The 23,969-nt window shown below is 41.3% G+C and overlaps 1 protein-coding gene across 1 annotated transcript in view; it reads right to left on the bottom strand.

The window, feature by feature from the left end:
- Positions 1 to 3,347: 3,347 nt before the first annotated feature.
- ush2a (Usher syndrome 2A (autosomal recessive, mild)) overlaps positions 3,348 to 23,969 on the bottom strand; it is a 186,114-nt gene continuing 165,492 nt past the window's right edge. The window contains 21 exon segments of the mRNA XM_088992788.1: positions 3,348 to 4,110; positions 4,674 to 4,868; positions 5,910 to 5,978; positions 6,043 to 6,108; positions 6,670 to 6,757; positions 6,941 to 7,082; positions 7,265 to 7,348; positions 7,611 to 7,787; positions 7,876 to 7,974; positions 9,991 to 10,109; positions 10,209 to 10,354; positions 11,877 to 11,969; positions 12,073 to 12,282; positions 16,478 to 16,808; positions 17,965 to 18,134; positions 19,261 to 19,542; positions 19,656 to 20,025; positions 21,355 to 21,716; positions 21,790 to 22,131; positions 23,026 to 23,171; positions 23,253 to 23,334. Of these exon segments, the coding sequence (XP_088848914.1) occupies positions 4,024 to 4,110; positions 4,674 to 4,868; positions 5,910 to 5,978; positions 6,043 to 6,108; positions 6,670 to 6,757; positions 6,941 to 7,082; positions 7,265 to 7,348; positions 7,611 to 7,787; positions 7,876 to 7,974; positions 9,991 to 10,109; positions 10,209 to 10,354; positions 11,877 to 11,969; positions 12,073 to 12,282; positions 16,478 to 16,808; positions 17,965 to 18,134; positions 19,261 to 19,542; positions 19,656 to 20,025; positions 21,355 to 21,716; positions 21,790 to 22,131; positions 23,026 to 23,171; positions 23,253 to 23,334 (3,660 nt within the window). The 3' untranslated portion in view covers positions 3,348 to 4,023.

Here is a 23,969-nt window from a genome sequence, read left to right as displayed (position 1 = left end):
ACATTTTGGGTGAATTTGTGAGGACCTCTCTGAAATGTTAACAGATGCATAAATGGACCCTCTAGAAGCCTTTAGAATGAGAAAAAAATGTCCTCACTTGTCAAAAATGTCCTCACTACGTATGGTATAAAATGTTAGTGGTCCTCACAAGACAAGTCATACAAACACACACACACACAGTGAGTAAAAAGTGTGTGTAAGTGAAATGAAAATACACACCAAAAAATAATTTTGGGTGAATTTGTGACCTCTCTGAAACTTTAACAGATGCATATATTTACCCTCTAGAAGCCTTTAGAATGAAAAACTTGTGAGGACCGGACAAAAGGTCCTCACTTGTCAAAAATGTCCTCACTACGCTCCTTTGCTTCTTTTCCTTTCAGCTTTTCCCTTCAAGGGGTCGCCACACTACGGATGGTATAAAATTTTAGTGGTCCTCACAAGACTAGTCATACAAACACACACACACACACGCACACACAACTGATGCTATTGGACCTGACTGCATTTGCACTATGAACACATGTACTTTTATCTACAAGTATATATAATAAATGTATCCATGTGTTACCGTTCAAGTTGTACCCTGGTTGTGTTTACATGTCAAAATCCATGTGTGTTACAATAATACATTGTAATGTGATGTTTTTTTGTAATGTTGAAATGTTATATTGAAATAGCACTTTCAGTTGCCTACAGTAGTGTCTCTTCAGTGGACATTTTGGACACTCCAATAAATAATTATCATGCAATGAATTTGTTTGGTCATTAAGATGGTCGGGGTGTCATGGTCTTCAATTTGCTGTTGAGCCCAATTTTACACATTTTTTGGGGATAATTATCATTTGTCCTGAAGCCAATAATGTCTCGTAGTTATTATCGATCATTAGCCGAATGGACGTTCAAATAGGACCAAGACATCAATGCTGTTGAGCTAGTACAATGCGTATTTTATGTTATGGGCCCAACCCCAAAAGAACGAAGGATTTTGGACCCCCCTAAAACTCTGCCATTATTATAAATGTGAATAGTTTTTAAGTTTAGCTCGATCAGCATAGCATTGTATCCTTAAATGTAAAAATGAATCTATAATAACAAAATAATGAAATACCAGGTCCAGGACCCCCTGATGCCAAACGATTTTTAACATTACAGCTACTTAAAATGAGGCTAAAAACACCACACAAATGTTGATCAATGTCCAAGACATATCCATATTTCAACTTGTCATTCATGAAAATATCATGTTTGCTCCTATTTTAAGAAAACAAAAGAGATATATTTTACAATCAAACATTTAATAACCAATCTTGTTTGAAAAGTACAATGAATTATAAGACATTGTTTGTAACTACATTCCTATGGGTTGACAAAAATAGCTATCAACAAACTGAAACCCACATTAACAAATATCCACATTCACATTTTCTTGAGCGAAGTATAACTCCGGAAAAGATGTGGGAGTATTCCTCACAAAACAACTGTAGTTTTCTTTTAGATTTTGCATGTTTCGTTGTTTTTTTCCCTCCGGCAGATGCCATTACATTACAATGCGCAATTCATCTAAAGGAAGCTAACAGCTGGCACTGTGCCGATCGCCTGTTCTAAATTTAAATATGATCCATATCAATTTCGTGTTTTGAATGAATGTTGGGTATTTACTAGTTTGATGATTTTTGACGTATTGTTTTTATTGGAAAACAATACATAACCTGGAATGGGATAATGAAACACCAGAGTATTTGGTAGGTATATAATGACTGACTAATACAGTAAAACAGTTGATTTTCAATCAACAGTAGCCAAAATGGAACTGTATAGTGCCACTTAGCAGTTTTTTTTTTTTTTGACGACGATACTAGTGCAGCGTGTTCTACCGGAAACAAATTCCTTGTGTGTTCTACATACTTGGCAATAAAGATGATTCTGATTCTGATGATTCTGATTTTCATTTTTTTCCATTGGTGGCCTACCGATCTAGAAGCCTTATCGATGTTGAACAAGTTCAGCTGGATGATGATGAAGGTGACAGGAGTCAAAGTTATTCATCTGTGAGTACATTATAGGACCAAATAATTAACCACCCAAAAAATAAAATAAATCAGACAATAACATCTGAATTTCCACCTGAATGCATGGAAGGTGGTGGGTGGGTGTGTCTTCATTTCACTAACCTCCTTGTTCAGACAGTCTCCTCTTTTGAGACAGCGCACGTCGTCACAATGATTTATGACTTTAATAAAACTGTGTGTGTGTCTATGTGTGTGCACGCGCGCATGCACGCCAAGCTCAGGGCCACACTGTCCTTTACAATCACTCCACACGCTCTCATTTCACCACCTCTCTCTCCTCCCTCTGTGGCTGACAGTAGTTGCAAAAGAGCCCATGAGTATGTGTGTGCGTGAGTGTGCGTACACGCTTGCCCTTGACTGGTGACCTTGAATGAGGCCGTTGTTCTCACTGCCACTTTCCTTCATTTTCCAACTGGCCTTGATGCTCCCCGAAGGAATGCGGGCGGCAAAAAGTAAATTAACGGCAAGTCTTTTCGTATAGTAAGACCAGCCCGTGCATGTGTGTGTGTTTGTGTGTGTACAGTACATGTATGAACTAAGCCACTGCTGGGTGAACTCAGCAGAAAACATCATTGGTTTGATTGAAAGTTGCAGGTTTGGTCTCCATGAAATAGTGTTGATTATTTCTACTGCTCAACTCCTCTAAATACACTTTTAATGTTGGTCAACATAGCAAAAATTGCAACATTTCCTCATTTTAAGAAGTAAACGGCTGGATAACGCATTAAAGCGCCGTAACAAATTTGAAATAATAATAATAATACATTTAATTTATAAGCGCCTTTCAAAACTCTCAGGGTCACTTTACAGTCACAAGGCAAGTTTTTTTTTTCCGATGGGTGGCCACCCAGCGGAGGCCACACGTGCCGGCGTTCACTCAACCCGGGATAACTCAAATAGATAGAAAGCTTGCTAGCTAGCCAATAGCTAGCTAGCTTTAAAAATCACAATATTCAATTTTGAAATGGTAGAAATTAAATGATTTGAAAATGGAACAGTACTTTGAAGCAGTTACATTTATATATATTTTTTGATAAACACATTTTAACCACTATAGGATAAAATATGAAATGAAGTTAAATATGTAATATAATAACATTTGTATGTCAAATACAAAAACATCTTACAATATCTCTATTCTACTATTAAAAGTAAGACTACATTTTTTTGTCACTCTTATGTTGGGTTAGTCTTGTTTTAATTCGTGTTTAAATACTATTCTGTTGTTTATGTGTGTGTGTATGTGTGTGTGTGTGTGTGTGTCTGCGTGTGTGTGTGTGTGTGTGTGTGTGTGTGTGTGTGTGTGTGTGTGTGTGTGTGTGTGTGTGTGTGCGCGCAGTAAATAAAAAAATATGACTTGAGTGTATTGGCCACATCGCTTATAATTGATGTCAACTATACATAATTAATTTACAGCACACATAAATAATACTGCCACAGTATAAACAAACAAGTCATAACATTATATTGGGCTTTTGTTTTCTCCAGAACTAAACACTGCAGTATTGTGTACATATTATACTATTATGCAACATAGCTAAGTTGGAACTGCTTTTAAGATACACAAAACCTTTGCAAAAAAAAACTCACTTGATGACAATGAAAACAGCACAATAATGCATCCCAGGAACACTGCGAGAAATGTTTGGCATTCACAAAAGTAACAGGTAAGGGAAGGCCTTGAAAAGTCACGTCAGCCGTCTCTGGGACGACTGGCGAGTTTTCAATGAGGCACAGTAACTTGAGGAAGCGGCGGTCAGGAAGACGATCTACTCAAAACGACAGTAAAAATATGAATGTGAAATACACGAATAAGATCAGATTCGACATTATTATTGTTCTACAAACTAAAATGCAAACACCACATGGGTCCGCTACGGTACATACTACAAAATGGAGGTCATCAAACAACCACTAGTGAGTCTTGCGTTACTTGAGTGGGTGCAGTGTCTTAAAGATGCGTGTCGGTGAAGGTGGCCTGCTCCTTCCTTACGCAACTTAAAGACTTGATGGCATCTGCAAAGTCTTCTTCTGCATACTGAAACAACAAGTAAGTATACATGTTTTCAATTGATTAAAGAATTTATTCCATGCCATTTTGAGGCAACATTGAGGAGAAACGATCACCAGACAAAATGGCACAAAATGGCGACCTCCTGTGGCCACCTCCGTTTCCACAGGCTGATAAATTCCTTATATGGAGCTTGGACACCCTCTTCTGGCGGCTTTTAGGTGCAACACAAGGTTTTCAGACCAAATACAGCAAAATACATTGACGTGATGGAAGGACTGCTACAATGTGTATTTTTTTCGGCCAGGGGCCTTCCTTTAGTGACGTCACGTACGGACTCGTCACCAACCCAAAAACAAGACTATCGGAATATTCAGCGCGAGTCTTAAAACGTAAAATATAGCTATATGCAGTGGAATCTTTTTAAAATACGTTCAGTAGAAGTCATTTGAAGTCATTTTACAAATTATAGACACAACTTGTCCGGAGACATCGGGTGACCTTTAAGAATTGCAGAAAAAAATAAGTGTTGCTCTTTAAAAAAAATCTTTTTAACATGTGTGGACAACAAGCTCTGGTTGTCATCTCACCAGAGGCGGTTCCAAAGGGTTGTCCCAGCAGCCCTCCTCCGTTACCAGGGCTTTCCTGTCAATCAGCTGACTCAGGCTCTGATTCAATGGATGATGGGAGTAGGCTTGGTTCAGGTCTGATTGCCTGGGGACTCTCAGGACGGACATGGGGTTGAATGCAGAGCCGCCGCCCACGAGTTTGGTGTCTGACAGGCCCTGAAATGTACATTTGAAATGTATGGGAACTGAGCAATTCAGCGTTCCTCAATGATTCATGAGCCAAGGCACACATTTTACATTTCAAAAATCTCAACCAGCAAACAAAAATATCACAAAAAAGATCTTCTTCAGGATAGTTAGCTTGCTAATACTATTTATAAGTCTTATTAGATTTTTTTTCAATTTGTGTTGAATAATTTCATTACCAAATACAGTTTATCTAACATGTGCTCATGAGTGTGTACAAGTCAGATGGATTGTCTTGACGCTTCATGATCCTCTCCATTTTAACTCATTCACTACCACACATGCAAAAAAATGTGTCCACTCCAGTGCCAGGGTTTTTGTCATTGTCAATCAAATTCCAGGACCCATAGAATATTGAGTTTTAGGACTATATAAACATTCAATGCAGCGTAAGAAACCTTAGACTCTCTTTACTTAGTTTGTCTATGATATGGGTCTTGAGTTATAATAGCTTGAAATGAGGGTGGCTGTCCAAAATACAATACATACATATTGTTTTATATGGTTGCAGTTTAACAACAGCTGAAACTGGAACAAAGTGCTAACATGGGGAAAAAAGGAAACGTGGATGGAAAAAAAAAAACATTGCCAGAGGCCAAACAAGAAAAAAAGAAAAGCCAAATAAATTCGGGAATGGCGCTTAAGTCATATTTGAAATTGTCAAATAAACTCACGAATGGCAGTGAATGAGTTTTTTTATTTTTTTTATTTTTATAATTCACACACCAAAAACAAGTCATGTACTGTACTTGTTGAGTACAAACCTTGTGAGTCAGCTGACGTTCAATGTGCACAGTGTGCCTTGTTTATACACAAAGCATGCTCATGCACATGCACATGCACATGCGCGCACGCACGCACATGCGCGCACACACACACACACACACACACACACACACACACACACACACACACACACACACACACACACACACACACACACACACACACACACACACACACACACACACACACACACACACACACACACGCGCGCTCAGTGCATAGTACCTCGGTGTACACAGTGTAGCTTTTAAGCGCAACGTTGTTGATCTCAACAGAGTCTGCTACAGTGTCAAACTGCAGTGGAGGGAAACAATAAAGTGGCCATTTAGGGTTCGCCCCACAGTGGGAGGAGTCTTACTGTGTGGCGATCAGAATGAAGCACAGAGCCGGAATGATGTTTGGAACACAAGTCGGGATAAGGCTTCTGAGGGAAGGACACAAGAAAGATGGAGGATGATCATCATTTGAGTGAAAGAGTGGTTCAAATCAAGACACAGTTTCAAGGCAATGTTTGAATTCAGTGAATGATGCAACTGAGAAATGGGGGCGAGAGCACTAGTGAAAAAAATGTAACGTGGTGTGTGAACAGCAGATGTGAAAATAGAACTTGAACAACAGACGCTGAACATGAAGCACACAAACTCTGCAACTAAATTGATTTTACACATTTCTGTCACATTATTATCAGCATCGTCTTCATCATTAACGTCATATTGACGTATACTCTGAGTCTCATTAAAGATAACACTTGAATTGTGTATATATATAAATTACATTTTTCTATACATTTAAATTTCAAACATTTTATTTTCTAAATCCAACCCCAGTGCTTCCTCAACAGGAATGATTTTCTCAGCAGCTTCCTCTCATGACGCTAACGTAAAACGGCTTTGAAATATGTGCCATTCCAATGTGCAGAAGTTGTAAAAACTAACGTAATATACCTTAATGTCATACAAATCTATATTCTCTGTCATCCACTTACCGTGAATGTCTGTCCTCCAGCGTTCCTGCGCTTCTGCAACATGACCAGAGCAGGGCGCTCTCTGCCTGAAGAATTCTTCCTCAGAGCTCTGTGAATGAATGGTGGAGATTTACAAACGAAACAAAACATTATTTTTGTGTTGTTTGCCTTGGAGTTAGATGTAAATTTGCTTAAAAATGCACTCGCTGATCTCACTACCTACCAAGGTACCCATCTAATCCATCGATGATGCTTTATATGAAGATAGATTGTGTTACAGTGGTGAGAATACCTTTGCAGCAGAAGGCCCAACGAGATGGCCAGCAAGAACAGACCCATCAGTGCCAACAACAAAATGAACCACAGCTCCGAATAGACTGGTGTTGCCGACAAGCTCACTCCCTCCTGATTTGCATTGTGTGGATCACTGGGACCTGTCGGGTCAATGCCACACTATTTATTTGGGCAGAACTATGGGGAAAAGTTGCACATTGCAGCACGTGAAATAAGAAAATAATCAGTTAGATTATTATTCGTGTTCATGTTGGGTTTTTCGATGTGTTTGTTCCTTTTTTTAAATAATAAAAGACATGAAACTTGGAGGCATGTGTGCTACCTAGGCCTGATGCAGGGCTATATCTGACAGTGGGAGTGGTGGCGCTGCCACTGTCTGTGGTACAAGTCACCTGGAATGACAGAGCTGCAGAGGACGAGGAGAAAAAGACAATGTCGTTGGAGAATACAGGTGAGTAAAGTTGTTTTGAACAGGTTTAAAGAAATACACACAAGGCAGGACAAAGCTTCCCCGTGAAGGCAGAGAAAACCACACAGGGGCGATAGGTTTAATTGACATTCTAAAAGGGGTTTTTATTGAAAACACAATTTTGGTGGTGTTTTGCAGTGTTGTCAAATGTTACTGGCTCAGAAGTGCTTTGAAAATGGTGTTTTGGTTGTGACCTCACTTTTTTGTGATGTGCATGGAACTTGGAGGAAACTGTGGAAGCCGCTGTAGATCCTGAGCTGGCTCTCGGTCACCGTATACTCCCTCAGGTAGTCGTTCAGGGAGAAGGAGTGTGTCCAGTTAAGCCAAATGACTGTCAAGTTGCTTCCTACTGACAGCTGCGACATATACTGCGGAGCTGTGCAGAGACAATTTGGTTGTATTTATTTAAACAAGCAGATATGAATGTAAGACGTCAAGTGAGTGTGTGCAGAGAAATGAGAAACCTTCCGTGAGTGTGACAACGGTGGTCCAGTTGGAGGCAGTGCTGCCCATGTTGTTAAAGCAGGCGACTCGGAGCTCATAGGCAGAATATGGCTGAAGGCCTGCGAAAGCATGCATATAAGTACTCATCGTGGGCACAATAAAAAAATTGTTAGCTTTTACTTTCAAATATTTGAGCGTGAAAATATACTGAAGCCGTCATATACATTGACTGGTAACAATTTTATGTGAGAAATCCAATTTCCAAACATTATGCCATCAATAACATTAAAGTTTTGACTGTAGCGTTCAGTGTTAACTCATTCACTGCCAGACCTGCAAAAATGTGCCCACTCCAGTGCCAGGGTTTCGACATTGTCACTCAAATTCCAAGACCCACAGAATATTGATTTTTCGATGTAGCGTAACAAACCTTAGACTCTCTCCTTTCATCAGAAAAAAAGAGTTAATTCCCAAGTTATATGGGTCTGGAGTTATATGAGCTTGAAATGAGGGTGGCTGTCCAAAATACAATGCAATACTGTACATACATATTGGTCTAGATGGCGCTTTAACAACAGCTGAAGCCGGAACAAAGCGCTAACATGGGGGAAAGGGAAATTCTGCCCCCTTGTGGAAACATTGTCAGAGGTCTGGCCAGCGTTTTATCAACACCCAAGCATGGAAAAAAACTGAAGAAATTTGTGAATGGCTCTCTACGTCATATTTTCAATTCCTGAGCAAATTCGGGAATGGCAGTGAATGAGTTAATATTGCATGAAACTGATGTGTCCCCCAAAATTTGCCATTATCATGCAGCTATTTAACGTATCATAGACAGAATAAAAGAAAAACACACTGAAATGCAGCAATTTAGGATTATTACAGGTTATTAAAGAAATTTGAATATTGTTAGGATAATGCATTTCAGTAATTTGATTCAAAAAGAGAAAGTCAAATTAAAGGACAACCGACGTCTCCGGACAAGTTGTGTCCATAATTTGTAAAATGGCTTCAAATGATTTCTACTGAGCGTATTTTAATAAGATTCAACCGCATATAGCTATATTTTACGTTTTAAGACTCGCGCTGAATATTCAGGAAGTCTTGTTTTTGTGTTGGTGACGAGTCCGTACGTGACATCACTAGGAGGACCCCCCTTGACCGTAAAAAAGACGCATTGTAGCGGTCCTTCCATCACGTCAATGTATTTTGCTGTACTTGTTTGGTCTGGGGACCTCGTGTTGCACCCAAAAGCCGCCAGAAGGCCAGAAGAGGGCGTCCAAGCGCCATATAAGGAATTTATCAGACTGTGGAAACGGAGGTGGCCACAGGAGGTCGCCATTTTGTGCCTCTTCTTTTGGGTGATTTTCCCCCAATGTTGCCTCAAAATGGCACAAATAAATTCTTTAATCGATTGCAAACATGTATGCTTTCCTCTTCAGAACTATTTGAATCATATTCATAACTGGATGTGTAACAAGAAAGCATATTCTCCGAATCTGAAGCCATTGTTTTGATTCACTCGCAATGCAAGACGTCTTGGCGTGATGTCACGAACTGGGGGCGGGACTTTCTGAAAATGCCCAATTCGCAGCTCATTTTTTGCAGATTTTGGACACTTTAAGTCATTTTTCTTGGTGTGTTGCATTTGCATAAAAATATCATACTGCGTGTTTTGGGTATTTTAGATGCTATAAAAATTTTTCTGGTGTCAGTTAAAAAACAAAAAAAGTGACGTCGGTTGTCCTTTAAATTCAATACAATCTGAGTAAAACATTTCTCAATGTTATTCATATCAATTTTATGACTGCAGCCAATAGCAACACAAAATCCTCAATTAACTCATTCACTGTCTTTTGAATGAAAAGTGACGTGGAGCGGCATTCCCGAATTTGTTCAGGTTTTGTTTTTTCATGCAGGGGGGTGCAGATCAAATTCCGGTACTTGCAATGTTTTTCCCTTCCACGAGGGATCAGCATTTGCCTTTTGTACAGCCGCCCTCACTTCCACTGCAGATAACTGTAGAACCAAAATGACAAAAACCCTGGCACTGTGGTGTACATATAGTGTTGCACATCGTCAGGCAGTGAATGAGTTAAGAGGCTTAGTCTAATAATGGGAGAATTTCAAATAACCTGTCACATTGTAGCTGCGCCGCTTGCCGAAGAATGTGATGTCTGCCGGGCCAGTAACACAAGGGTGGCTCACGGGCTGAGGAGGCTGCGGGCAGGCTGTTCGCCGATGTAGCTCACAGCTGCATACAAAGAGCATACGCGACAAGTGAGGTGACATCACTGATATGATCCCTGAGCCACATTTCCCTTTCGAAATGCAGTTTACATCCTCTCCTCACCTCTCAATGATTCCGTTGGGTTGCAGAGGCTCAAACCAGGCCAGCTGAGCAGAGCGGGAGGTCAGCATGATGGCGCGAGGAGGCGGCTGGCGGGCTGGAGGTGCGGCTAGGGTGCACAGCTCAACTACAGGTCCCTGGCTACAGCACTATAGTTACAGTCGGATATTATAACTGTTAAAGGACAACCGACATCAGTTTTTTGTTTCCTAACTGACATCAGAAAAACGTTTTATAGCATCTAAAATACCCAAAACATGCAGTATGATATTTTTAGTCAAATGCAAAACACCAATAAAAATGACTTAAAGTGTCCAAAATCTGCAAAAAAATGAACCCGGACGTTGCCAGTTTCAGAAGGTCCCGCCCCCATGTTCGTGGTGTCACGCCAAGACGTCTTGCCTTATTGAAGAATCAAAACAATGGCTTCAGATTCGGAGAATATGCTTTCTTGTTATTCATCCAGTTATGAATGTGATTCAAATAGTTCTGAAGAAGAAAGCATACATGATTGCAATCGGTTAAATAATTTATTCCGTGTCATTTTGAGGCAACAGGGGTGGGAAATGTCACACCCAAAAGAGGCAGAAAAGGGAGACAAAGCCATATAAGGAATTAATCAGCCCGTTTCCACAGGCTGATTAATATCTTACACGGAGCTTTATCGCCCTCTTCTGCCTCTTTTTAGTCCTACATGAAGTTTTCAGACCAAAGTACAGCAAAATGCATTGACGTGATGGAAGGACTGCTACAATGTGTCCTTTTTTCAGTCAGGGGCGTTCCTTCAGTGACGTAACGTACGGACTCGTCACCAACTCAAAAACAAGACTTCCTGAATATTCTGCGCAAGTCTTAAAACGTAAAATATAGCTATATATGCGGTGGAATCTTTGTAAAATACGCTCAGTAGAAGTCATTTGAAGCCATTTTACAAATTATGGACACAACTTCTCCGGAGACGTCGGTTGTCCTTTAAGTGGAAACAATGTCCGAATTAGGTCAATGTAACTTTTTTTACTCTCTTTGGCAATTGCATCCTGGAAAAATGACAACACTCAAAGTAATCAATTAGATGTTGCATTGCCGTGCTGTTAACTAATTCACTGCCAGATGTGCAAAATTGTGTCCATTCCAGTGCCAAGGTTTTTGTCATTGCCACTTGAATTCCAGGACCCACAGAATAGTGAGTTTTAGGACTACATAAATATTCAATGCAGAATGAAAAACCTTAGACTCTCTTCTTTCTTCAGAAAAAAAGAGGTAATTCTTGAATTATATGGGTCTGGAGTTATATGAGCTTGAAATGAGGGTGGCTGTCCAAAATACAATGCAATATATACATATTGATTTATATAGTGCTTTAACAACAGCTGAACCTGGAAATAAAGCGTTAACAGAGAAAAAAGGGAAATGCGGCCCCCTTGTGGAAAAGAAAAAACATAGGCAGAGGCAATGATCAGTGCTTTATCGGCACTCAAACATGAAAACACAAAACCAGAACAAATTTGGGAATGTCATATTTTCAATTCCAGAATAAATTTGTGAATGGCAGTGAATGAGTTAATCTTTTTTTTTGTTGTTGCAGTTTTTATTCATGTACACCAATGCTGATACTCGAATGCTTTCATGATATTTTGGTGACAGACTTTCTCCTTTGTTCAATGTTAATACCTGAAAACAGGTGCAGGCCTCCACTCCGACCCTGTACTGTGTGTAAGGCAGTAACCCATGAAGTGTCTGTTGATTGGATGTTCCCTCCGAGAGCTGTGGGAGGAGAAGAAAAAAAATGGAGTTTGCGTTCTCGCCGCTTTAGGGTTTCAGGCTGCTGAGGGAGTAAGGAGAGAAGGGAGAGCAGTTCCATCTTTACCAGAGTGACGTGGTCGTTTGAGTCGAGTGAGAACACGCGGTAAAGACTGACGATGCCATTGGCCAGCGCCGGAGGCCGCATCTCCACCACGGCCGTGGTTGCCGTGACATGTCGGAAAGTGGGCGGAGCGACACCCTCGGGCGGGGCGGGGCCGGTTCTGCCGCTGACCCACGGACTGGAGGACCGACCGGCTGAGTTCACCGCCCACAGCTGCCGGTCAACAACACATTAGAATTTCAGACGCATGTTATCGGCTCTTAACGAAAGTGTCTCGTAATTAGCCGACGTGCAACAGGATGTACGTCGACGTATCGGCTCATCCATCAAAACTAGCATCAGGCGTGAGAGAGAAACCTTTTCACCGCGCAAGCCAATGCTCACATATCTGCATGACAATTACTTTTCACCTTCATCAAGGAGTTAGTCACTCACACACACACACACACACACACACACATACACAATAATCTTATTTGTGTGCTTGTGTTGGCTAAAATTAGAGGGTGTACACAATACAGGGTCACGCAGGGTGGCGATTTGCATGTGTAAGTCATCTGTTGCCTGTCAGAAGTTGCGTCTCAGGCAGATGGATGGGTCCGAGCTGAGTTGTTCAAAGTGTGTGTGTGCGTGCAAAGTTGTTTGTAGCCAGAGACGGCCAGGCTGAAGAGTGTATGTGTGCGCACTTGCATCATGTTAAGAGTCGAATTAACCTCAATAATAGTCAATTAGGCTGTGATCAATCAGAGTGATTGATCAAAGTGACAGCACAGATGGACTGGGAAGTGAGAAGAGGAGGGAGGATGGAGAAACTGGGCATGGGGAGGAGGAAGAGTCGCTAAAATATCAAAAACAAAGAGACATATGAGCAGAATTAAGGCCCATGAATAAGATTGCTGTTGGTAGGGAAACATCTTAACACACACTTGATTTTTTTCCCAGAGCAGTATGGTACACATCAAAGATTATTTATAAGAGATTAAACAATTTTAAATTATTTAAAATGTCATATAAGCCACATCGGAAAGAGCAGCAATTAAAAGCACCGTTGCTGTTAGGTAGTGGCAAAACTGTATAATTGCAGACAGGCATTAACCTTGGAATCTGATATAAACTCAAAATGAGACACATTTGGTTATGAAGGCCCAGTAGGGACACCATATTGAATATAAAACGTCATAAAATAGGAATTGGGAACATGTGTGTCGTGCAATTGTGCTCCCAGGTTCTCCATGAAGATCCGTTCTATTAAAGTGCATGCATTCTGAACTAGAGTGTGATGTCCATTCAGTCTCTCATCTCAATACATTTTTGCTGATAAATAGTAATGAAAAAATGCAATGCAAGCTCATGTTTTGATGATCACAGTCATACAGATATTCAATTAAAATTTCTTTTTGCATGTTGATTTGAGGTTGCCGCAATTTAGAATGTTGTGGATTTTTGCTTTTAGGCAAAATTCTTTGAGACTTCAGCTTTTTTTTAATCATTCAAAAATAAGGTTTGCTTCAAAAATATAAATAATGACGATACAGTAGCTATCTTAGGGTCTGTTTAAGCATGACAAAAAGTTGTTCCCATTTGTCACAGCGAAACACGTGAAGAACATTGTCAGTTATTGAGATGAAAAAAAAACATTTTTAATATATACTAATTCAATGCCATTCATGAATTTATTCAAGAATTAAATATATGACGTGGAGCGGCATTCCCGAGTTAGTTCGGGTTTTGTTTTTTCTTGCTTGGGTGCAGATAAAGCACAGGCCAAACACCTGGCAATGTTTTTCCCTTCCACAAGGGGGCAGCATTCCCCTTTTTTCCATGTTAGCGCTTTATTCCAGCTTCAGTTGTTGTTTAAGCGAAGTATAAACCAATATGTATGTATTGCATTGTATTTTGGACAGCCGCCCTCATTTCAAGCTCATATAAGTCCAGACCCATATAATTTAGGAATTAACTTGTTTTTCTGATGAAAGAATAGTCTTATATTTCTTACGCTGCATTGAATGTTTGTATAGTCCTAAAACTCAATATTCTGTGGGTCCTGGAATTTGAGTGATGATGACTAAAACCCTGGCACTGGAGTGACCACATTTTTGCACGTCTGGCAGTGAATGAGTTAATTGTTTTTAATAAGCTATTTTGAAATGGTGTGTTTGGGTTTAACTCTACTTTCATGTTGCACCCAATGTTACTTATTTATGTTTCATTCATTATTCTGTAAACGTGGACCTTAAATCTACTGATCATTTACTTCTTCCGGAGTGGCCAACAAATCAAAATACTTCCACAATTTGCCCAACAACAATACTCCGAACAAGAACAGCAACATTGTCAAAACATCCCGCGTTGCAAGAAGTGATTAAAAAGGTGCTGTCACACAGACGTAACAGTGAAAAGTTGCAATCTGAAGCACGCGAGATGACATTCACCTTGATCCATCCATCTTGTGGTCCTTAAATCATGAATAGACTCGTAACTGCGTCCAATCCTCTCTTGTTCTCCGCCCTCCTATTGGGCCATCATTTGGCTTGTTAGACACAAAATAAAAATACACTCCGTTTGGCTCCATGGCAACAAAAGACGACGGGGAACTTCCCGGCTGAATTTGAGCGCTTTTATTGGACCGCCGGATAGCAGTCGGCGTGGAAGCGTTCTGATAGGTCGACGGAGCGACTTGGCGGGAGCGTCTAGTTGAGGTGAAGGGGCTAAGTTGTGTGAAAGTGGGCAGTAATTAAAATGACGCATAAAGCTGTCAATAGGAGCTTATGACCCAGTGTAATTAGCCTAATATGATTTCTCTCTTTGGCACAGCTAAACTGAGCTGACGTATCGTCCTTGTGTACGTCTGAAACACTAAGAATGAGACGGTAAACCGCCAGTAAACATAGCAACATTCAAGTGGCGGCACCTGTCGCATTGTCATACGGATGATAACTCAATGAATGTGAATGAAAAATGCTCCTAACTTTGCAGCGTGACTCAAACAAACTCACGTGGAGCACCTCCGTGAGCGCATGTGACCATGGACAACACAAACATTGCAACACCCGGTCCCCCGCTGGAAAATCCCCAGGGGACATGTAGCGGTCACCATTAAAAGGTCTTTCCAACACAAGCACTGTTACCAAGGGGACTAACGTGTAACTCGATTGGCTGGCCGGTAATCAGGAAGTGGGGTACTCTGAGGGCACCATGATTAATGGCGCCGTTGCCCGCCCGTCATCTCCCAAAGCTCCTCCTCTCCCTCCTTCTTCCTGTCATAAATTAGGACCCTCGTAAATAAAAACGGCACCACAATCAGGCAAACTCAATCAATTACACAGGTTCTCTGGCCTCGACTCGTCCATCTGACAGGCGGGGATGCTAATGTTATTGTTGCTTCCAAAGGGCTTGCTTGTCAATTAACATATCAACACGCAGCACAACAAGACGGATATGAAGCCTTCTATTTACCACCTGTCTGAATACTTGGCTTTTGCGTGAATCTGTTTTTACCAAATATAATAACGCTAATCCCGTGTTACCAAGAGAGATATCTGAGCCCGAATACAGAAGTTCAACACAAAGCCATATTTGTCTTTGGATGGATGGCACCAAGTAAATTGTGCATTTTGCCATCTAGTGGAAGAGAACTTAACTCATTCACAGCCATTCCCAAATGTATTCGGGAATTAAAATGGATGACGTGGAGCGCCATTCCCGAATTTGTTCGGCTTTTATGTTTTTCTGGCTATGGTGCTGATACAGCGCTGATCAGACCTCTAGCAATGTTTTTCTCTCCCACAAGGTGGCATTATTTGCCTTTTGTACAGTCGCCCGCATTTCTAGTTCAGATAACTCCAGATCCATATAACTTAGGAATTAACTCTTTTTTTTCTGATGAAAGAAGAGAGTCTAAGGTTTCTTACGCTGCACTGAATATTTATGTAATCCTAAAATTCAATATTCTATGAGTCCTGCAATTTGAGTGAAAATTACAGAAACCCTGGCACTGGAGGGGACACATTTTGGATATAGTCTGGCAGTGAATCAGTTAATAGTTCCGCCTACCAATCTATGTTGTTGGCATAGATTGCTAAACAAATATATATTTGTGGTAAATAATCATAATTTACCATACATACATGTGAGTGTGTTCGTGTGTGTATGTATGCGTGTGTACGTGTGCACTCATTGACTAAACTGTACTTTTTTCAGCATTTGAGGCTCTCCACGCTTCAATTTTTCACCACAGTTCCATTTGAAATTATACACATCGCAAAGTATTGAAAGTCATGCAACGGATCGCATTATCTTGGTCACTAGGCTGACGATGCAAGATGAATGCAGTGCAGCACGCTGATTGAAAACAATGTTGCGGATAGCTGTTTTTGCGTGTGTTAGTTTGGAACTAAGTGCAAGATACCTGGTACTTATAAGTTGTGAATGGCAGCAGCCCCTCATCCTCGCAATTTGTGGACGAGTAATTGTAAACAAGTGCTGCTGTATCATTGCCGCGGTTATCGCTGGTGTCCTCCACTTTGCGATACACCTCGTAACGTGGGGCCTTCCCATTTGGCTGAGCCGGTGGGGACCACGTAAGCAGGAAGGTTGTCTGGAGGCCCGTGTACGTGTCAGGTTGCAGGTCTAAGAGCGGTGCCGTCTGTCCAGCTGGGGGAGCTTCTGGTGTGAGGATGGATGACCAGTCGCTGGATGAGCAGCCCAGCTCCGTGCATGCCTCCACTCTCACCTCATATCTGCACACAATTTCACATCACTCATTGATGTGTACTCATGATTAAAATTGAAATACAGTGAATCCTTGTTTATCGCGGGAGATACGTTCCAAAAATAGCCCGCGAAATAATAATGAAATCCGCGAAGTACAATGTAGTCAGCTTTGTTTTTTTTCACTATGCAAAACTGTACATACTGCAGAATGAAACAAAAAATAAAACCTCTTTTTAATAGTTTAAAGAACAGTGTAAAACAATATTTTGCTGACTGAATATTCGTCCTGACTCCGCTGTGCTGTAGCGTATTTTTCTACTGAAGGAGTCTTTCTCTGAGAGAACATTGTTATCGGTAGTTGTTGGCACTCTCTTTTTTTTTAGCAAGAAGATTTTCATGAACCGACATGGCCCGATTTCTAGAAGCAGAATGCTCCATGAGCTGTTCAAAGCCAGTGTGTTTGATTTTATTCTGCTTTGTTTGCTGTGTTGTTTGCAGTGTTGTTTCCTTTACTTTGTTTGTTTGCACATTTGCATGCCATTAATTAAAAAACAAAACAAAAAAAAAACTTTTTTCCCCCTGAAAAAAAAGGTGCCGCGATAAGTGAACCACAAAGTAGCGAGGGATTACTGTACATTACAAATACTATTTTAAGATTTGCAGGTGCGGACACAATAAGGTCACTCAAATATTAGAAAGAGTTTGATGCGGTATTGTTCTTCATGACAGCCAACTACAATAATGAGACTTTTGGGAAAGCCTGAATTAGACTTTGCGCGCAAGCCTAATGTTGTGGTCAGCGAGTGTATATTGCAACATTAAATACACTATTTTATTGGAGAACGGCTATAAAATCCAACAAAACCAAGAAGGCGTTAATTTAAGCTTGATTCAGCAGTTCTGCATGGTCCACATAGTATTTTGCATGAGTAATTTCAATTTGGCATCCTATATCGTGAAGGGCATTCTGCTCCACGGAATTTTCCGTTTAACTTTGTTATACTGTGGGGAGTGATAACGAAAGCAACTAAAGCGTAAGACCTGTTGTAGAGAAAATGCAAGGTAGCAAGATAAAGACGCTGAAAAGACACACGTCATGTGTGAAGTTCATTTGGACAAAGAATTTACCCGTGTCAATTTGTCAATCGGATATGAGGAAAATAGGGAACAATTGCTCAAAACCTGCGGTGGGGAGCGAGACCATGCAGAGTCGTGTGTCTTCTGGAAAAGACGCCGTCCTTTGGAGTGTACACTGTGCTGTTTCCATTGAGCTGGACAGGCTCTCTGTGATATATTGTGTAGCTTATAATATCTCCATTAGGCCGGGCGGGAATATTCCACTCCACATTCACCTAGACAGGAAAACACAAATACAGGTCAAGACTGAGAAGGACTATTCAACCATAAAATACAATACAATACATATTGATTTATATAGCGCTTTAACAACAGCTGAACCTGTTACAAAGCGCTTAACATGGACAACTATCATATACTGTACATAGAATAAGGTATATTGTTTTTAGTTTTAAGGCTTATTTAGTTGAAAATTATATTTTATGGAGACCTGGGAACGGATTATTCTCATTTTAATTGTTTCTTATGGGAAATTAATTTTTGGGATACACACGTTTCGCCTTACACACTTTGTCTGGGAACCAATTAAGTGCGTAAGCCAAGGTCCCACTGTACAGGAAATAAAACAGTCACAAACATAGTAGAAAGCACCAGGGAGTGAAACCAAGATCAAGTCAGAATCATGCTGAGTCAAATGTGTTTTGAGACGGGTTTTAAAAATGGGCAGAGAGTGGGAAAGACTCGATCCCCTCTGAGCCTCCGTTTAGTTTTTGGCACATCTCATGACTGGTCAGCAGACCTGAGGGGTCGGGAAGGTGTGTAGGGGTGGATGAGTTTGGAGAGGTAAGGAAGAGCGAGGCCATTTAAAATAATAAGATCTTGAGAAGAACTTGAAAATGTATAGGGAGACAGTGAAGATGTGCCGGAGTAGGAGTTGCGAGCACCAGTCAAGAGGCGAGCAGCAGCATTCAAGACCAGCTGGAGACGCTTCATGGAACATTGGCTGACTCCAAAGTAAAGCGCACTACAGTAATCGAGGCAGGATGTGACAAAGGCATGAATTACTGCTTCAAGATGCTAATGAGAAAGGAAAGTTTTTTATTTTTTATTTTAGCCAGCTGCCAAAGATGAAAGAAGCTGGATTTAACAACAGTACCAATTTCCTTTCTCAATTTGTCAGTCAAATTTAAAGTCATTGTCCAGTTTAAAAACCTCTTCGGCCAAGGATTACCGATAGGTCCATTAGCTTATTACTCCTGATGCGATTAAAAATAAGCAAGCTCATTTCTCAACGTTTCAAGTTATTCTCTCTCTTTTTTTGATAGCTCTATTATTGGAGCTAATGAGATTGTAACTTTGAGTGTAAATCTTTGATGTAGCTTTCAGCAAGTTTGGTTCAACCTGATTGGCTCCCAGAGGTGACAGCAAAGGTGGACCGACACCCGAAGGGGCCGCCGGGTGAGTCTTTGCTGAGGCTGCGGCACTGTTCACCGCTCCCCTGCTGTTGTTGGCTCTGACAAAGTAGCTGTACTCCACACTGGGTAGAAGAGTGAAGTCGTGGTAATGAGTCTGTGGGCCCACGTAGATGACTTGGCCATCTCTGCGGAGTTCGTAGCCTGTGATGACGCCATTGGGATTTTGTGGTGGTATCCAGTTTACTTCGACTGACTCTGGGCCAGTGACCTGAAATAGAAAAGTTACAGGTTGCATGAAAATGATTTTCAACAGGTAATTGGCCTTGAGAAATTGAAAATAATGCCACATGATTATACATTTCATTTCAGTTGAACATGTACTTTTAAAGTGGGGGCGAGCAAATCCAACGGAGGGGCCTCCTCCGTCACAGCAACTGTTGTTGCACTGCCGGTGCATCCACCACGAGTACATGCCAACACCACAAGCTGGTAAGATGTGTGAGGATGAAGGTTCACCAGAACGGTCTTCAGGTCTGTTCCTCTGTAAGCCTCTTCATCATTCACCTCGAGTACATACTGAGTCACGTCCCCCTTCTGGGTGGGGGGTTTAGTCCAGGAAATGTCCAGACTGTTGGATGTGATGGAGTTTACGGAGGGAGGCTCCACACTGGTGGGGGCAGCCTCTAAGGTGGTAATGTTAGTGTGTGGGCTTGTGGTGCAGCCCTCGGGTGTACAGGCAGTGATGGAATAGCTGGAAGAGAGGAAATGCAAACATTTCCAGATTTGGAATTGGTCATTGTCATCACTGAACATACTGTTCAGTTCACATGCGCACGTTCGGGGGCGATTTTGACTGAGGCATAAAATGATGTCTTGGGAATTGTCAAAATCTAGTTACAGATAAAGATCCAATTGTATAAATAATATTATTATTATTATTATTATAATAATAATAATAATAATAATAAATTTAATTTACAAGCGCCTTTCAGATAGCCTGTTTCATATTGAAGGAGGGCGATTGCTGTCAAGCACAAATTTTGCACCTTTGTCAAGGCACCGTCTGACCTCTGAATGACTTCTGGACCTTACTCGATATTTAATGGGTGCAATTATTGTAATGTTGATGATTTAATCTTAGTTTTTGTTGTTGTTTTTTTTTTTTTCCTCGAGATTGCTCCATGATCCTTCACAAGCCAAAATGTACACTTTTCAGGATTCCTCATGAACTCAACTGTCGCGTGTTGAAAAACGAGAAGAAATGTGAACACACATGAGACCAGTTTAAACTCCCTCTTGAACACTTTTACAGTTGTTCAATAAAAATAAAAACCATTTATGACATACCCAGTTTTTAAGATTTCTACTATTATCACCACTTTCCATAATTGAACACATTGATAGACTTAAAAATCCCTTTTGTCGACATGAGTGAACATCAAAAAATCAAAGCATGAATTTATTTACAAATATTTCCCGTTGTGTGAACTGTACTTTGAGTCACTTTAGATCAGTGATTACATTTTGAGGTGGACAAAAAAAATGACATCTACAATATTTTTAGTACAGTCTTGAACTCATTCACTGCCCTTCACAAATTTATTTGGGAATTGAAAATATGATGTAGAGTGCCATTGCAGAATTTGTTTGGGTTTTATTTGTTCATGCTTGGGTGCCGATAAAGCACTGGCCATGGCCTCTGGTATGTTTTTCTTTTCCACATGGGGCAGCATTTCTCTTTTTCCCATGTTAGCGCTTTGTTTGCAGCTCCAGCTGTTGTTAAAGCGCTATATAAACCAATGTATGTATGGCATTGTATTGTGGACAGCCACCCTCATTTGAAGCTCATATAACTTCAGGCCCATATCATTTAGGAATTAACTCTTTTCTGATGAAAGAAGAGAGTCTAAGGTTTCTAATGCTGTCTTGAATGTTTATGTAGTCTTAAAACTCAATATTCTGTGGGTCCTGGCATTCAAGTGACAATGACAAAAAAAACTGGCACTGGAGTGGACACATTTTTGCACGTCTGGCAGTGAATGAGTTAATGACCTGAGCAGTATGTTTAAACCAGCCTTACCTATAGCTCGAAAAGGGAAGAAGATCCTCGTCGGTGTAGCTGAGCACCGTCGGATCAAAACTGAACGAGAAGCTCACATTGTTTCTCTGGATCCTGTAAGACTGGAGCACGCCGTTGGGTTCAAGAGGAGGAGTCCATGACACCAACAATTCACTGGGTCGACCCTGAAGGTGACTGACGGTCGGTGGGCCGAGACCTCTAGGAGGTGCCTGCTTGGTCATCACCGTTGACCAGGAACTATGGGCGTGGCCGGCGGGGTTGTGAGAACGTATGGCAAACTCGTACTGAGTCCAAGGTAGCAACCCAGTTACTGTGTAGGAGAAAGTGTCATTTTCTTGTGTGGATAAATCTCGGAAGAGCACCTGTTTGTGATAAAGATATTGAAAGACATGTTAGGAAAAGAAAAAGAAAAAAAGAACGAATATTTCCACATACTTTCTCTTTTTGCGCATCCTCTTCTCTGCTTCTTGCCCTCCCCACCTGATCCAAACGTCTTCCCAGTAAGTAGTACTCGCCGATGGGTCCATTCGGTTGAGCAGGAGGTCCCCAGGTGAGCCACACATGGTCCGAACCGACGGAAAGCGGTGTGGGAGGGGGCTGAGAGGCAGGTGGAGCGGCAGCAGTGGTGGCATGCTGAGGGAGGCCACGTGTGCACCCGGCTGACGTGCAGGCTTCAAGAGTCAACGTGTATGCGGTCCAAGGCTCCAAGCGCCGAAACAGGAAGCTGCGTGACAGCCCGCTAAACTCCATGATGCCCTCGCTGTACAAATTATACACCTGATAGGGAAGAAGAAGCGGGGAGTAGAGATAAGATAAGACTTTGCTGAGCTGTTGTGCCTTTTCAGCAGAAGGAATATGCCAGCACTGTTTTTGATTTGAAAGGAATGTCGGTGGCCATTTGACTGTCATCGCTGGATAGCTCTGGGGAGATTGTGCTTTTTTTGCGCCTGTAGTGGGCAGCATTTTCACAGCCCTGCTTTGTTCAGCAGAACGGTTGGTGGGAAAGTCTGCGGCTGGATTGATGCATGGCTGGAGGAGCCCGCGATGAGAAGAAAGGAGCATCAGCGAAGAGCGCCGATGCGTATGTGGAACTGTCGCGGCTTGGAATTGAAGCGGATTTACATGGGACAAGAGATATCAGAAATTCTGATTTCATCAATACAGCTTCGTGTTTGCTGTCAACATTTTACGTGCACATTTCACCATGATGTCCCCGATCCACTGGTGAAAAGGATGCTTCGATCCTCTCCTCTTTCATCTAGAACTGCTTCATATGACAAACAGGGTGCAAAAAGTGCTTAAGATTGAATGACTGGTCTTTGTCTTTTGTGTTGTGTCACTTTATTGGTTATTTAGGTTTTTTTTGCTGTTGTTTTGACTTCAAGATGGCACCGCAAGGGTGGCTGCCTGTACAGCAGCTCCTTTATTTTGTTTTTCTACTTCTTCCTTTCCGTTCACTTTCATCATTTTGCTGCTGTGAAATGTAAATTTTTCAACCGCGAGACAAACAAAGGCTAATCCAATCCATAAAAATAAAATAAGAAAGCCTTTGATAGCCCCACAATGGGGAGATTTTCAAACTACAGCAGCAAAATTGAAAGGGGCCTTGAAAAAAAAAACAAATACGGTGACCTTATCTAGTTGTTTGGTTTTCTATAATGCAGCATATACCGTGATGACTCCATTTGGGGAACTTGGTGGATCCCAGTTGAGCAGTAATGATCTGCCCTGCTCTTTTTGCTCCACACTAAAGTTTGCCAGTCCAGCTGGAGAGGCCTCAAGAGTCCTTGTCTCGACCCACTGGCTTGACACGCTGCCTGAAGGTATTAAAAAAACATTCAAAATGTTGTTAGATGTTAATTTTGTAATTATTTGAAAACAACTAGTTCCAATCAAACCTGCTTCGTTTACAGCTTCCACTTGTAGACTATAGTCACTGTAGGGCTGAAGGCCTGAAATGGTTCCTTCGAGAGTGAAACCCTGAAGATGAAAATGGGCAGAAACCAAAGTGGACTGTCATAGTCGTGTAAAAAAAAAAGACAGAAACAATGACAAGCTAAAATAATGTGTCATATGGATTTGTGATATCAACATTACAACATACGGAGTAAGCAGGAAGTGGCTGCAACAGACTGGCAGACGTCCATCCCTGAAAACTGCCTTCAAAGCCTTCTGAGTCTTTCATAGCTCTCTCTCAAACAAAACAGAGACACGGTGTCTGCCAGTACCTTTAGGCAACGGGACCCAACCCAAGAAGCTGGCACTCAACTGCAACAGCATGTACGTCACATCATTTACTAATTGATAAGGGGGGCGCTGATGTCTGCAGTGGGATGAGATACTAGTCTGGGATGGAACACTTAAAACACCTCAGATTGAAAGCGATTTATGTGTAGGTTTATGAGAATAAAATATGTTTCAAATAACCAATCGGCAATTATTTAAAAAACAACAACAACTCTCTCCTCAAGATGACATAAAGAGATTAGCTGTCGAGGGGCTCCAAATTCAAACGGATTTAAAAGAAGACCCAGAAAAATCAGTGTGACGTGTCATTAAAGATGAAGTGCCTGAACAATGGGGCACGATGCATGCCTTGACTGTCTCCATGTCTA

This window comes from Hippocampus bargibanti, linkage group LG03 (assembly GCF_051943395.1).
Source record: "Hippocampus bargibanti isolate YZ-2025 linkage group LG03, ASM5194339v1, whole genome shotgun sequence".
In the NCBI taxonomy this organism is placed as follows: domain Eukaryota; kingdom Metazoa; phylum Chordata; class Actinopteri; order Syngnathiformes; family Syngnathidae; genus Hippocampus; species Hippocampus bargibanti.
Note: the sequence above shows the minus strand (reverse complement) of the source record. Positions and strands in the feature narration are given on the sequence as shown.